The following is a 14343-nucleotide window of genomic DNA, read 5'->3' on the forward strand; positions in this document are numbered from 1 at the left end:
ATTTGTGGCACCTTACTATCAAAAGCAACAGTCATCTTAATATTGTTAACCATAAATTGTTTTTTACTATTCACTCAGAGGCCTGTGCCAATCCGTCTCCATCAGCGGAAACAGCAAAAACACCAGATCTTCAACATCATCTGCCACCAGTTGAGCTTCCAGTTCACTGGAAAGATCAGCTTCCCCCTTTCCAGCATGAGTGGATCCGGAACACGGTATTTAAAACAAACTTAAAAACCGGCAAGCCAGAGCTAGTGTCCCAGCTGAAGCTTTGGTGGTATCCTCCCCAGCCCCCTCTAATTAACACGCAGCCACCTGCCTCTCCTGACCTCTTCTTCTGCCGACCACTTTTTCTGTGGATGCCGCTGAAGATGTGGTTGTTTCCACTTGTCTGTGTTCGCCTAAGCTGTGGTAAGCACAGACTAACAGCTGCAGGAATTTAACGCACGGTGCGCAAGGTCCTCGACATCGACGGCTGGTATGACCTTGCCACTGAGTATCTGGAGTGCAAGCGGTGCAAAAAGAAGTATCCTGCCTGGTCCGAGGACATCTTAGGATATTGTCCACCATAGTCAGTTTCCAGCTTTGCTGACATACAGGTAATTCATGATGCCAATATTTTAATTGTGTTAAGTTTTAGCAAACAAAGCATTTCCCTGATTATAATGTTGGTTCCTTAGATACTCATGTGACAACCGGGTAGTTAGGATGATGAGGGAGAGGACACTGGGCAACAGAGCAACACAGCGAGGCATGGACACAGCGAGTCTTGCAGTACCTGACTGCCTGTGAACCATTCACAAGGTCCTCCCTTGTGCAACCTCCTGTGTTTGCTGAGCCTCCCCTCTTACCTGCCATACCCAAACCTAAGTGGCTGTTAGCCGTCTATGCCAGGGATGTTCTGGGGCGACTGCACGAGGTCAAGGACAAAATCACCTCCGTCTTTGGCTGTGTTCTAAAGATGGACTCCACAAAAAAGGTATGTTTATATCCAGACATTTGCCAGATATGGATATGTGTGCGCACATATTTAACACAGTTTTATTTTTCCTAATAGATCACAAAGAAACTTGCAGGTGCTGCTGCGGGAACAGCTGCCTGGTGCACTAATGTGGGGAACGAACACGGTCAAGTCCTTGTCTCTGTGCTGTCAGCTGCCGAGGGTCATGGACTGGACCCAATGGCGGCCGGGCTGATGAAGCGTTACCGGGAGGCAGGAGAGGCAGCCCCGAAAGTAATGTACGTGGACAGAGATTGCTGCAGTCAGCACGGCCAGTCTCCGGTGAAGATCATGTTTCGGGAGTGGGATGAGCTTGAAGTGCGCCTTGACATCTGGCATTTTATGCGTCGGTTTGCTGCAGGTGTCACGACAGAAGCTCATCCGCTCTACGGGATCTTCATGGCACGTCTGTCCACGTGCATCTTTCAGTGGGATCCAGAAGATGTGGCCGCTCTTCGCCAGGCAAAGGAAGGTAAGCTGGCGGCAAAAAAGACTGGCCACATTTCACAAACGGCTCTCAGTGCTCGCATAAACCGGAGGGAGCTAGCACTGCACTGCCGTAGGAGGACCAGAGGTGTGGAGGAGACCACCTGTCTGATTGGAAAGCTGTTGGACCATTTTGACAGCGAGCATGGGAAGGACACTCTGGGTGTTCCTCTGCTGGACCACGAACGGATCCAGCAGATATGGAAGGAACAGCAGAAGCATATACAGTGCATTCAAGACCCAGAGAACTTTCCACTGTACATGAAGACAGGGATACTGAAGAAAGGCGGTGTGGAGCTGTGTTGTTACAGGTGTGCCCGTGGCTCTACATCTTTGGAGTCCTTCCACCTCCACCTAAACCGTTTTATTTCAGGTATTACATACATTTGGATCGTTTTATTTTGTAAAACATATAAGCACTGTGATAACTTCCATTGCTTTAATGTAAGATTATTAAACATTTAAATAACATTTGTGATGTTATCAGCATTGACAAAGCTGTCTTGCCTGACAAGTAACTCTGTTTATAATGACAATAATTTTAATGTTAGTACATAACCTAATAACATGTTAATTATTTCTTCACATATTTTTAACTATTTTAATTTCCAGGGACCAGTGCCAGTGATGCGCATTTTCAGGCCTATCTCCTTGAGGGCTTGATGTGCTGGAATGATGACCGGATGGAAAGCACCATAAAAGGAGCATCCTCCATACGGTCATATGGCAGTGCCATGAGAGAGGCTGTGGACAGGCTTAGCCGAGCAGTCTTAGGGAAGCCCTGGGATAACCGTTATCACCCTCCTGGAGCATATACAGGCAAGAAATTCATTAACTAGTTGTTATATAAGTGATTTATTAAGCTTTAATGTACTTCACAAAATGTTTATCTAAATATTTACTTTATTATTAGTTTTATTTAATATCTGTTTTTCTTTTTATTGTTTTATTCTTTAAGGTGAATTGCTGGGAATAGAGTACCTTTACAGCCAGACCGGCAAAACCCTGACTCCGGTGCTCCAGAACCCAGAGGAGGAAGACAGGCTGGTGGAGGAAGTAGATGACGAGGATCTACAAGATGAGGGGTTTGAGGAGGAGATCATGGAGGACATCACAGTTCCAGTGCTGTATGAGGATGACCCCTGCCGTGATCTCAGAAACAGCCCCTCATCTTCGCCTCTGCCTCAGTCCCCAGCATCACTGGCTGAGCCGTCCACATCAGCTGGTGGAGAAGGACAGCTTCCTAGCCGAGCCCCCTCAGTGCCGTCACAGCCATCCGACTCTGGAGACAGTCTCTCTGTTGAGGCTCAGGTAAGATACATTAAGAACTTAATTTGATTTAGTCTTTTTTTATTCCACATATACTAAATTTATTCTGTATTTACCAGGGAGTAGTCATTGGACCTGATGGCATTGCTGGGTGGGACAAGGTCCAGGATCTGGCTGCTTATTTGGTAGATCTTCGTGAGGCTCCTTACCTCACTGACCTGCAGGTGACAGGGGCCATCCAGCTGTGGACAGCTCTCCTGGATGTTGATAAACAGCGCATCAACTACCAGCCTCGACATCAGCCTCAGCTGACGCATGGGCGCTTTAAGGCACCGAAGCGCTCCGGAGTCACTCCAGGTGTGGAGAGCGTCAAGCGCTGTCTGATTGGACATCCTGGGGGTCCAGCACAGTGGCCTAGCACCAGCCGCTTGGTTGAGGCCATTTGTACAAAGCTGTGTGCCGTACACAAGTCCACTTCCAAGAAGGCTGGTGTTCGCACCCCCAGGTGGTCTAAAATACTGACCGATTACCACCACATCCGGGATCTGGTGCTTGGCAGTCGCAGGCTGATGGATGAAACGGTGATCCAGGTTTTTGAGCTAAACTAGAAGACGCTCATTCAGTGGTAAGCAAAGCACATTATTTTCTTTAAATTACCTGAATACTTCTAAATTAATATATATGTATAATACATATCATTTATTATCAGGTTTCAACGGAGGCAAAAGGATCAGGAAATGAGTGTACTCACTCAGGGACTGACTCCACTTGATCCAATTGCTGTGGCAGATACGCAGCTTCCTTTGCCGAGGGAAAAATTGGACAAGGCACCATCAACATCAGGCCCCAAACACCAGTTTGTCTTTCCTCTAAATAAAGAAGGACAGGCACCTCTTCTTTGACCTGGTCGAAAGTCTGCTTCTGCAACCACCACAGTTTGCTCCTTCCTGCCAGATGCCACCACGGTGTGCTCCTTCCCACCGGCCCCCACGACGGTATGCCCCATCGCGCCAACCCCCACCACAGTCTGCCACATTGCACCGGCCCCTACCATGGTGTGCCCCGTCACACCGACCTTCACCACAGTGCGCCCCATCTCGCCAGCCTCCACCACAGTGTGCCCCATCATACCAGCCTCCACCACAGTGCGCCCTATTGCGCCGGCCCCCACCACAGTGCGCCCCATTGTGTCTGCCCCCACCACGGTGTGCTCCTTTCCACCGGCCCCCAGCACGGTGTGCCCCATTGCACCACCCCCCACAGCACCAGGTGTTGTGAAGCCCATTTCAGGACCTGGATCATTGTTTGGCACACTTGTTTTTAACCCAGACATGAGTGTGTCAATGGTGATTCCATCATTTGCTGCACCAACATCCAGTGCAGTCCCAGCTTCACCTGCACCTGCTGTTCCTCCACCTGCACCTGCTGTTCCTCCACCTGCACCTGCTCCACCCGGCCTGCTGTTCCTGTGTCCCGTTACACCCAGAGGAACAGGCGCAGACGGGAACAGGAGAAGGAAAGTGGAGTCCACAAAAGGAAGTATGTGCGTGCGGTTACTTTTGATGTTTGCAGCAAATGTGGGCAACCCAAGACTAAGGAGTTTGGCCATAGCCGATTTGGTAATGCCACATTTTGCCTGCAAACTTCAAATGGCAAATCCTTAGAGGACTGGTTGGCAGAACAGCGCCAGCAAAATATAGGACAAACTCCAGCTCCAGAATAAAGTACAAATTGCTGTATATATTTTTGTAAATGTTACATGGGTACTCTCTCTTTCCCTCATTTTATTTAATTTTTGTGTGTTAATATGTAGCCTTTTAAAGTAGCACTTATATATTACATAGGCCCACTCTTATTTTGTCTAGTGTGTACTTATTTAATATTTGTGTGCATTTTATGTAAAAATATATTTATACTTCTTTAAAAAATAACCTTTTATACATTGCTTAAATACTATATTTTTTATATTACGTGCCCCCAATCTTAAACCGCAACTGGTGAAGGAGCATGAGTATTGGGTCTGAGCGAACGTGCGTGTATGTGTAAGCGCGCGCGTCTGGGCGAATGCAAGTGTGTGTGTTTGTGTGTGTGTGAACAAATGTGCGTGTGAGTGTCTGAGCGAATGAGTGTGCGTGTGTTTGTTACCCTTAGTCTTGTGTGGCCATATGACAGGCCGTCACATTAACTTTTTAGATCGCTTTAGTACAAATTGTGTAAAATAGAAATGCACAATATGTGACCTTTTTTAAAAGCAATAATACATTTATAGTCACCCGTTTTGACAGTTAATATGCCAGTGATTTGATGCTTCACAAAATTTGCAGACGCCTTTACCAATATCAAAATGCTTTTGTAAACAACCAGTTATTCTTTACCCAGCCGGCACACGACCGACCTTCAACGTTGAAATATGGTTGAAATAAGGTCAGATGTGTTTTGAACGTTGAAATAATGTTGATAGAACGTTTAATGTTGAACGGTTGAAAAACAGCCTGCATATGACAAGGCTTCAACGTTGAAATGTGGTTGAAAATACGTCAGTTGTTGCTTTAATGTTGAAACAATGTTGAATGATAAATGGTTGAAAAAAGTTACAGAAATCCTTGTACAAATCAACGTTGACATTTTTTTTTTATCATGATCTGTATGTTGAATTAACGTCATGGCTTCACCCAATATTCAACATGTTTGGTTACCATGGTATCGGAGGACTCGGCGCACGCGGCCACGCGCAGCGCTTCACTTCACTTAATGGGCTCTATGCACGGCGGCGCGTGACGCATTTCCGGTAAAATTTAAGACCCCGAGCCTACTTCCGCCGATCGTACAGTACAGTACTACAACAGGACCGCTACTGATAAAAACGAGTAATGTTTTGGACAGTTGTCTTAATGTTTTATGCCATTATAGCCCACTTATATATGTTTATGTCAGCTACATAAATATGACATCTAAACGTTTACAAGTGTCATTTCAAAGACGTAAGAACAGTACTTGTAGATACCACTGCTGTGTTCAGCAACGCACAGCGTCAAAAATTGAATTCTTACCTTAGTTTCCACTCGTTTCCAAAAGACAAAGTTGTGCAGAAGAGGTGGGTTGTTGATATTAAACGTGAGAATTTTACAGAAACAGAAAAAGACAAGAGTGTAGCTGATAATTTCAGTCTAGCAAACTGATCAAGGGTCGAGTGCCAACCGGATGCAGACATTTAAAGAAAGGAGCTTTTATGGCAAATAATAGTTTGTTTTCATTGCCTTTGAAGTAAAAAAAACTGAACATTAATATACATAAACATTTCTTAAGCTACTTTCTAAGTGCAATTTTTTAATTCAGAATAAAGACCTTTATTTTATTCACTGTACATATAAAATATAATTCACTATATATAATTTGAAATAAAAATTGTCAAAAAAATGTAACATTTTGAAAAAAATATTTTATTCAGATGAACAGAAACAATGACATTGAATCAGTTGTTTTCTTGAATCAGGTGCTTCTTCTGTAACTTGTGCATAGAGAGGTATTTGGGCTGATACGTATTAAATAAATAAATAAACACCCATCTGTTTCATGGAACTTAACACATAATTGATCCATTCCAAACAATTGTTCATGTGACAACACACATTACACATTTCAGAGTAATGGGCTGTCTGGAAAAGCAAAGCAACCAAATGTTTGCATATCCCACTCTCAGCCACACAAGAACAGGAGCTATTAACTAGCAGACGATGGCATGGATCTTCTGACGGATGTCCACTCCAGGATGAAGTAACACATAAAATTTTCTAGCTCTGAATCTCATAATGTTACCTAGAAAACAGAAACAAGAATATTAATAGGTTTTTAAAGAGTCATTAAAGGCAGTTCACTCAAAACTGAAAATTCTATTTCCTCATCCTTCACTTGTTCCAAACCTGTTTTGAGTTTCTTTCTGATGTTTAACACAAACAAAAATACTTTGAAGAAAGCAGGAAACTTGCAACCACTGATATACATAGTAGTTCTTTTTCCTACTATGGAAGTCGATGGTTACAGGTTTTCAGCTTTCTTCAAAATATCTTCTTTTGAAAGGCATCTGCAGCAATATCATCAGATTAAACTACACAGTAAATCATTAATTTAAATTATTTAAAAGTAGCTCCTTTTAGTCACACTTTAAAATAAGGTTTCATTAGTTAATGTATTTGCTCACTATTAAATAACTATTTAATATTTAGCATTGTTAAACTAATTTACTAATGAATAAAAATCCAAAGTCATGCTTGTTAACATTAGCTATTACATTGTGAGATAACAAGCACAATGAATAAGCATTTGTTCATTAACATAAAAAAACTAATAAATATTGCAATAGACAAATTGTTGATGTGAAATTAACTAATGACACCTTATTGTTTTGGGTCACCCTCCCATTTAATTACAATGTTATCGACTAAATAGAAAGCATGCTATCTACACTGTTACACTGCATCTGTCATCTCCACTGTTTCAGCAATAAATCTCAGCATTGACACAGTGCTATTTGTCTGTTGTGGATGGAACGGCATTGTATTACTTTATTCCTAATATATCTTGCTCAATAATCATGCTTACAAGCTAAGACAGCATCTGTGTTTCTGTAATTATCCGAACTGAACAGTGGTGGTCACTTTAGAACAGTAAAAATATGAATGGGACAGAACTTCACATGTATGCTGTCCTACTCTCAGCTGGTGAGGAGACTCCGATTTCTTCATAGATCTATCGGTAGTAATGAGCTCTCACTGAGATCTTATTCCTGCCCTGTTTTTACCTGACACTATGAGACAGAATTACGTACACATATGATTATTTTTACTTACGTGATAAAGCTGCCGATGGACGTATCGTAAGAGTATTAACACTAAAGTTAGCCTTCAGGCTAGCTGAACTTACCTTCATAATTGCACAGGTAGGAAGATGCATAAAACTTGAAACCTTTCTCAAGCTTTGCTCTGCGGTGTTGTAGAGCACATCCGGACAATCATTTGCACATCGTTGACCATAATTTACTCGCAAACAGTGAGTAAATATTGACGACTCTGCCATAATACTGTTTACCTCCGCTTAAAATCACCCAGACCGGAAGCTGGACCGCGGCCTTAGACAAAACGCGGAAGTAATGCGTGCATATAGCCCATTACGAACACCTGACCTGCAGTGCAGCAGAATTCAGAGGTAAGCGTGTTTTTAGATGCTTTAATGTTTTATTTACCCCCCGATTTTGTTTTACACACAGTGTATCTTAAATGTGACTTAGTGTAGTGTTTCGAATTTTGAAGCATTTAAAACTTTCCAGTTTGGTTTAGTTTGCGCTCCGGTGACGCAGCTAACCTCGAGGTAATGTCACATGTGTAACGTTAGTCTAAATGAGCGTTTTTATGGCAAATTCAAAGCGATAAACTCCAAACGCAGTTTAAAGTTACTGAGCAACGTTATAAAACAATATCATTTTTATACGCTGTATCATTAGTGTTATTATTACAAAGTGAACTGCTTTCGTTTCACTGTTGTTGTTGTTTTTGCTTTTAGACATGTAACGTACTCCAGAGACGCACTAACTTGCACAGCACTGAATGGAAAAGGCTTTGTCCATGTAAGTTTACTTTACCTTTAACTAAGCTAGCCTATCTGTTAAATCTTCTTGGTGCTTTGGTTGGTGATATTCTCTTTCTAATCTGTTTGTTTATTGATTGTTAGGCTATGTTGTGATATTATATTGTTATATTGATATTATTATTGTGAAATCATGTTGTGATGTTACTATGTGACAGTATTGGGGAACAAATATGTATTTAGTGAGAAATTAATGTTTAAATTACACTTTGAATAGTAGCAAATAAGAGGTGTAATGGGTTTTAACTTTCTGGGTTTTCTGGAAGGTCCAGTTGAGGGCATCAAGAACATGCAGATAGCCTAAACCTGTGTCAGCCTGGACAGACTGCAGTTCTGCTACTCCACGCCAAGGTTTTTGTATGGATGTCTGACTACTACTGTGTTCTCTAAAGGTATTACTGGAGCAAAACAACAGCACCCGTTACAGTGAAATTTGTATTTATAAAAATAGTGATACATGTGTAGCAGGTCCAGTACATGTGATGTCATTGAGAAGTTGTTTTTATTAAATGTCATTAAAACAAATAAATAAACATGCTATTTAAATAAATCTAAATATTAAAAACTTGAGGATTAAGATGAGAAATGAAATGCATCATCTGTCTTGCGAAAAGGGTCTACTTAAGAATTCTGGTGTTTCCCAACTGAAAGGGATAGTTCACTCAAGAATGAAAATTTACTCACATTTTACTCCCCAAATGGTTTAAAACCATTATGAGTTTATTTTGTTGAACACAAAAGAGGCTATTCTGAAAAAAAAACTAAAAACCTGTAAACATTGACCTCCATAGTAGAAAAAAAATACTATAGAATTCAATGGTTATAGATTTGCAGCTTTCTTCAAAATATCTTCTTTTGTGTTCAACGTGGTCAGTAAATGACGACAGAATACAAATTTTAAACTATCGCTTTAATTTTCTGTCCTACATGCAGAGTTTTGCAGAAGTGCTACTCCTTCTAGAGTTTTTCTCAACCATATGTCTAAAAAGCTTTAAACAGCTTTTACAGTACATGTAATGGTTTACAACAACTTGTAATTATTATATGTGTTGAATGTTTCATGGTTCTTTACTGCAGCCTTTGTTAAAAAAAAAAAAAAAAAAGAAATTTTTTCGAGAATCTGAAATTTGAATTCTGGAAATGCTGGCACCGGTGGTGGCGAAGGGCTTCCTGACGATATCACACCTAATTCTTCACTTCTCTTAGTTAGGAATATTCAGATGGATGAGTCAAAATTATTGAGTGTGGCGATTATTATAAGACAAATTTGGATTCAATAAAAAATAAATATTTGAATTTCACTTTGTATAATAGCAGATACCAACTTAGTTGTAACCTCGTATTTCATTTATTGCAGGTTTTCTGGAAGCTCCATTTGAGGGCATCAAGGACATACTGATGGCCTAAACCAGTGTCAGCCTAGACAGACAGACATCTATTGCAGTTCTGCTACACAAGACCAAACTCTCTGCTTTTGTATGGATGTCTGACTAGTACGGTGTTCTCTAAAGGTATAACTGGAGCAAAACAACAGCATCCGTTACAGTGAAATTTGTGTTCATAAAAGATAGTGATATATGTGTAACAGGTCCAGTACATTTGTCATAAAGGTTAAATCACAGTAAGTACTGTAAAAATAACTTGTTTGCCTTTGCCACAACAGGTCATGGTGTGTGCATACTGCTCGTAGTAAACACACACGCTGATCTGATGCGGGAGAGATATATGCAAACATATTTGTATTTACTGTTTTGTTTTGCCTCACTAAAGTGTTGTTGGAGCTTGGTATGTTCACAGTTGAAATCACTGAAGTCACATGGAACGTTTTGACAATGTGTTTTGTGCCTTATCTTGACGATGACCATCTTGGGACCATTGCTGTCTGTAGAGGATGAGGAGCATTTAATCTAAAATATTTTAGTTTGTGTTCTGAAGATTAACAGGTCTCTGGGATGACACAAGTAATTAATAACAGAACCTATATGAACACTTAATGTGACATGTAATAGTGAAATAGTGGTCCTACATTCACAAATGTGAGCCATTATTATAAGACCACTGTGAACATGCAATTTTTATGATACTAATAATAATGGAATAACAAATTGCTTTTACTGTTGTGTTTGTGAGAGAGAATCAAACCATATATTCTACACATTTTCTTGATGATTTACTGAAATAATTGTCTACATGTTCCACTGTCACAGGTGCTAAGTTTTGCTGCAGTAATGCTAAACACAATAGATGTACTTTATGCAAAAAAAAAAAAAAAAACTACTAAATATTTAGCATGCAGACCTGCAAAGTGAAGGAGTAATGTCAGGTTTAGATTATAGCATGAGTTTTCACTATTGTGAAAGTGAAGCCATTCATTCACAATGAATTGGAATAGCAAACCTCGTTATTGATTTTGTAGGAAACTCACCTGGTGTTTGAGAAATAAATATGTATTTAACTGCTAGACTGATATAGATGTTTTAGTGTTTTACACATGATTCTTTGTCCCCAGTGCCATCTTTTACCTCAAGTGTTTCTCTCAACTTATAAAACCTCAAACAGATGTAATGTATTTCACTTGTGATTCTTAGTTGTGAGTGATGTTTTTTATTTATTTTTTTTACTGCAGCCACTTTAAAAATGGGTATTTTGTAAACTTTGTAAACAGAATTGTATTTTGGAGACTGTGATGGTTGAAGCGTAGTTTAGTTACTTAGTTTCATTTAGTTAGTATCTGTCTTTCTGAAGATGGTAACACTTTACAAAAAGGTTGTATTAGTAAGTGTTAATGTATTTACTAACATGAACAGAACAATGAAGTATCTTTCATATAAAGAAAGTACAGTTCATGTCAGCTCAGTGCATTAATGTTAACAAGCATACATTTTGATTTTAATAGCATCGGGACATATTTCAATTAATTAAATGATTAATAAATGCTGTACAAGTATTTGTTCTTTGTTCATGTTAGTAAACATTAACTTTAATTCATGAAACCTAATTAAAAAGTGACTCTTTAATTGTATGCCTTTTTTTTTCTGTATTTGAGTGTACAGCATGTATAGTAACCTGCATGGTTTTAATGAACTATGTATGCTGTAAATGTTGCTGTATATTTAGAATAAATGAAATAATGAGGTGTGTATTAAATAAATTGATACACAGGCTAAGTTGTGTATTTTTGTCGTGTATTTTTATTAGTAACAATTTGTTTGCTATATTTATGGACTTTGCGTTGTATGTAATTTCTATTTAACTTGCGTTGAAATGTATGACGGTGAAACAACGTCACGGTATCAACGTTGATCCAATTTGCAAAATCGAAAGATAATTCAACCTTCATTCAACGTCTACAAAACGACCACAATTCACCCATGAAGAAGGTAAGAGTGAAACAACGTTGTGATTTCAACGGTGAATCACCGGTGGTGGTCCGACGGTGAAACAACGTCACTATATAAACGTTGATCCAATTTGCAAAATCGAAAGGTAATTCAACGTTGATCCAACCATTGACCTGACGTTGATTCAACGTTGAATCACCGTTGAAATGCCGGCTGGGTACATCGATTAAAAAATGGCTACTATAATAAAGAAAATATTTTCTAAATGTAGAACTAAATACAATGATATGCATTGAAATACATGATGAATACTCTTGACACATGACAGTTTAAAGCCTGCAGCTCATAACAAATGTGGAGAGTTATTGCGTGTAAGCCTACAGGGGTCCGTTCTTCGTACGTGGATTACTCAGTTAGCTGGATTTGGATATTGATGATTTGACACGATCCAGGATCGTTTCGTTCTTCAAAGGTGATCCGAGTTGTTGTCATAGCAACAGTTCTGCTAGGTCAAACCTGATCGGGAGCAGGTTCAAATCACATAAACAGGATTAGATCGGCTCAGTTCAAGCAAAGATAATACAGAAAGATAATACAGAAAGTATGTTCCAATTTCTGATATTTTCTTACAGTAGTAGTTATATACACTTGGGAAAATGGTACATATTTTTAAACTATATAGCCTATATAAAGTTATAGTTATTAATAAAATGAATAAAGTTATACATATTAATAAAACTTATGCAATCTGCACACTCGAAATGAAAGTACAAAGACGGCCACCTGGTGGTGCAAAGAGAAAACTTATTGATATGAACTTTTTAGATCGCTTTAGTACAAATTGTGTATAATAGAAATGCACAATATGTGACTTTTTTAAAAGCAATAAAACATTTAAGGAGTCAAACATGTTTTGACAGTTAATATGACAGCGATTTAATGCTTCTTTATTCACAGATTAAAAAAACGGCAACTAATAAAGAAAATCTTTTCTAAATGTAGAACTAAATACAATGATATTGAAATACATGATGAATACTCTTGATACATGACAGTTTAAAGCCTGCAGCTCATAACAAATGTGGAGAGTTATTGCGTGTCATATTTAACAAACCGTTTACTGCTAATTTGAAATAATTTTGCTCACATGGATAATTGAATATTAATCAGAAGATGTCATTACGCTGCTTTGCCGTCAGCCAATCGCTGCATTGCTGATCATGATTTCAAGGATCGATAGATATGTCCTCCACAACACATGCAGCGATCTCAGATCAGTTTATCCAGACATTCTAATCTGATTCACGAACTTGTTAGAAGAACCAAATTAGCGAGAGATCAGTTATCGATATGAAAAGATCCAGGATCTGTCAAATCATCTTAGATCATTAAGCGAGGTACGAAGAACGGACCCCTGAACATCAATTAATGTGAACTCTCTGATCAAGAGACAAACCAAACCAAGCTAATTTTTTGCTTAATAAAGTGCTAAAGTTATCCAACATCAAGATGAAGGACCACATTTGCTCATAAAATTGCAATACATCTAAAGCTATACTGTATTGTACTGTAGATCTGACTAGTAAAATTAATGCCAATATTCATTCAAAAAAAATTTTTTAGACCCTTTGTTCCAAACTGCTAAACAGGTTTATGATAGGAAAAATGGCCAAATTTGATCAATAAATCAACAAATCAATATTAAAAAATCTACTTATGCCAAAAAGTTTGCAGTAATGGCCAAAAGAGTAAAACTATGATATAAAAAAAGACAAAAACGTCTATAGGGTACAAGGATTAATTAAAAATGGTCCAAAAGAGAATTAATTCTGTCACCGTTAACTGACTTATCTCATTCTAAACATGTGGGAATTTCTTCAGTGAAACAGCTTGTCACAGCCAGGCCAGGTTCTTCCCACTCACAATCACCTCAAGCACCACGACCACAGTCACTTGCATACTAATGGGGTATATGCACACGGACTTTTAATTTCCAGTTAATTGTCATCCCATACAAAATCACTGCGTTTAAGATCTGATTTCTTAAAAAAACAGTGCTCATATAACTGCCAGGCTGAGATAAGATATAAAGTGCAGTGGTTCCTCTAGGACTTTTTTGGACCGTTGAGGCAGGCCTTTTTTACACAGATCTACCAACTACCTATGGCGTTATTTCAATGACAAATGTTGTGAGCGCAGTATTACAAGTCGAGATCGCATTTATGTAATATGAGCATGTGAATCTCCTTGCTTGCATGCCGATTTCCTCTGTTTGTGCACAAAACTTCTTGCACACCCTCAAATATATGCTGCTCAGATGCATTTTGAGGTGCGCTCTCAAATAAACACTGCAGAATTGTAATTTAGTGCGTTTATGTAACAAGTATGTCTCCAACGTTTATTAGATTTGCTAGGAATTTTTATGTATGTCATAATGTACACCTACAGTGCGGCATTAATGAGTCCTGAAGTAAAGTGAAACGACTATAAACTTATAATATGCTATAAAGTTATAATATGCAGAGCCCTAGACCTTAATCTTTAAAGTTTAAATTTATAATTTAATAGAAACTGTGTTCATCTTAACTGAAAGCTACATTGTGTTTG

General features: G+C 39.0%; 2 protein-coding genes and 1 long non-coding RNA gene across 4 annotated transcripts in view; 2 read left to right on the forward strand and 1 right to left on the reverse strand.

Annotated features, from left to right (window-relative positions):
* The window catches only part of ccl39.6 (chemokine (C-C motif) ligand 39, duplicate 6), a 41941-nt gene that overhangs the window by 25128 nt on the left and 2470 nt on the right, over window positions 1-14343 (reverse strand). The gene's annotated exons all lie outside the window — the stretch shown is intronic.
* On the forward strand, window positions 3100-4437 carry LOC141380920 (uncharacterized). Its single transcript, XM_073942940.1, has 2 exons — window positions 3100-3380; window positions 3465-4437. Exon 2 carries the CDS (start codon window positions 3808-3810, stop codon window positions 4417-4419), a length of 612 nt encoding a protein of 203 aa, XP_073799041.1. The 5' UTR covers window positions 3100-3380; window positions 3465-3807; the 3' UTR covers window positions 4420-4437.
* Window positions 7876-13337, forward strand: LOC137489334 (uncharacterized). 2 transcript variants are annotated; one of them, XR_011008752.2, is made up of 4 exons: window positions 7876-7957; window positions 8312-8375; window positions 8662-8787; window positions 9753-13337. It is a non-coding gene; the product is annotated as an uncharacterized lncRNA (long non-coding RNA). The 2 variants fall into 2 exon arrangements; XR_011008751.2 differs by having other exon boundaries at window positions 7876-8375.

This window comes from Danio rerio, chromosome 25, assembly GCF_049306965.1.
Source record: "Danio rerio strain Tuebingen ecotype United States chromosome 25, GRCz12tu, whole genome shotgun sequence".
NCBI lineage: Eukaryota > Metazoa > Chordata > Actinopteri > Cypriniformes > Danionidae > Danio > Danio rerio.

What these genes read in the sequence shown, in the direction of transcription:
- LOC141380920 (XM_073942940.1), top strand. Translation starts at nt 3,808, where the DNA reads ATGGTGTGCCCCGTCACACCGACCTTCACCACAGTGCGCCCCATCTCG.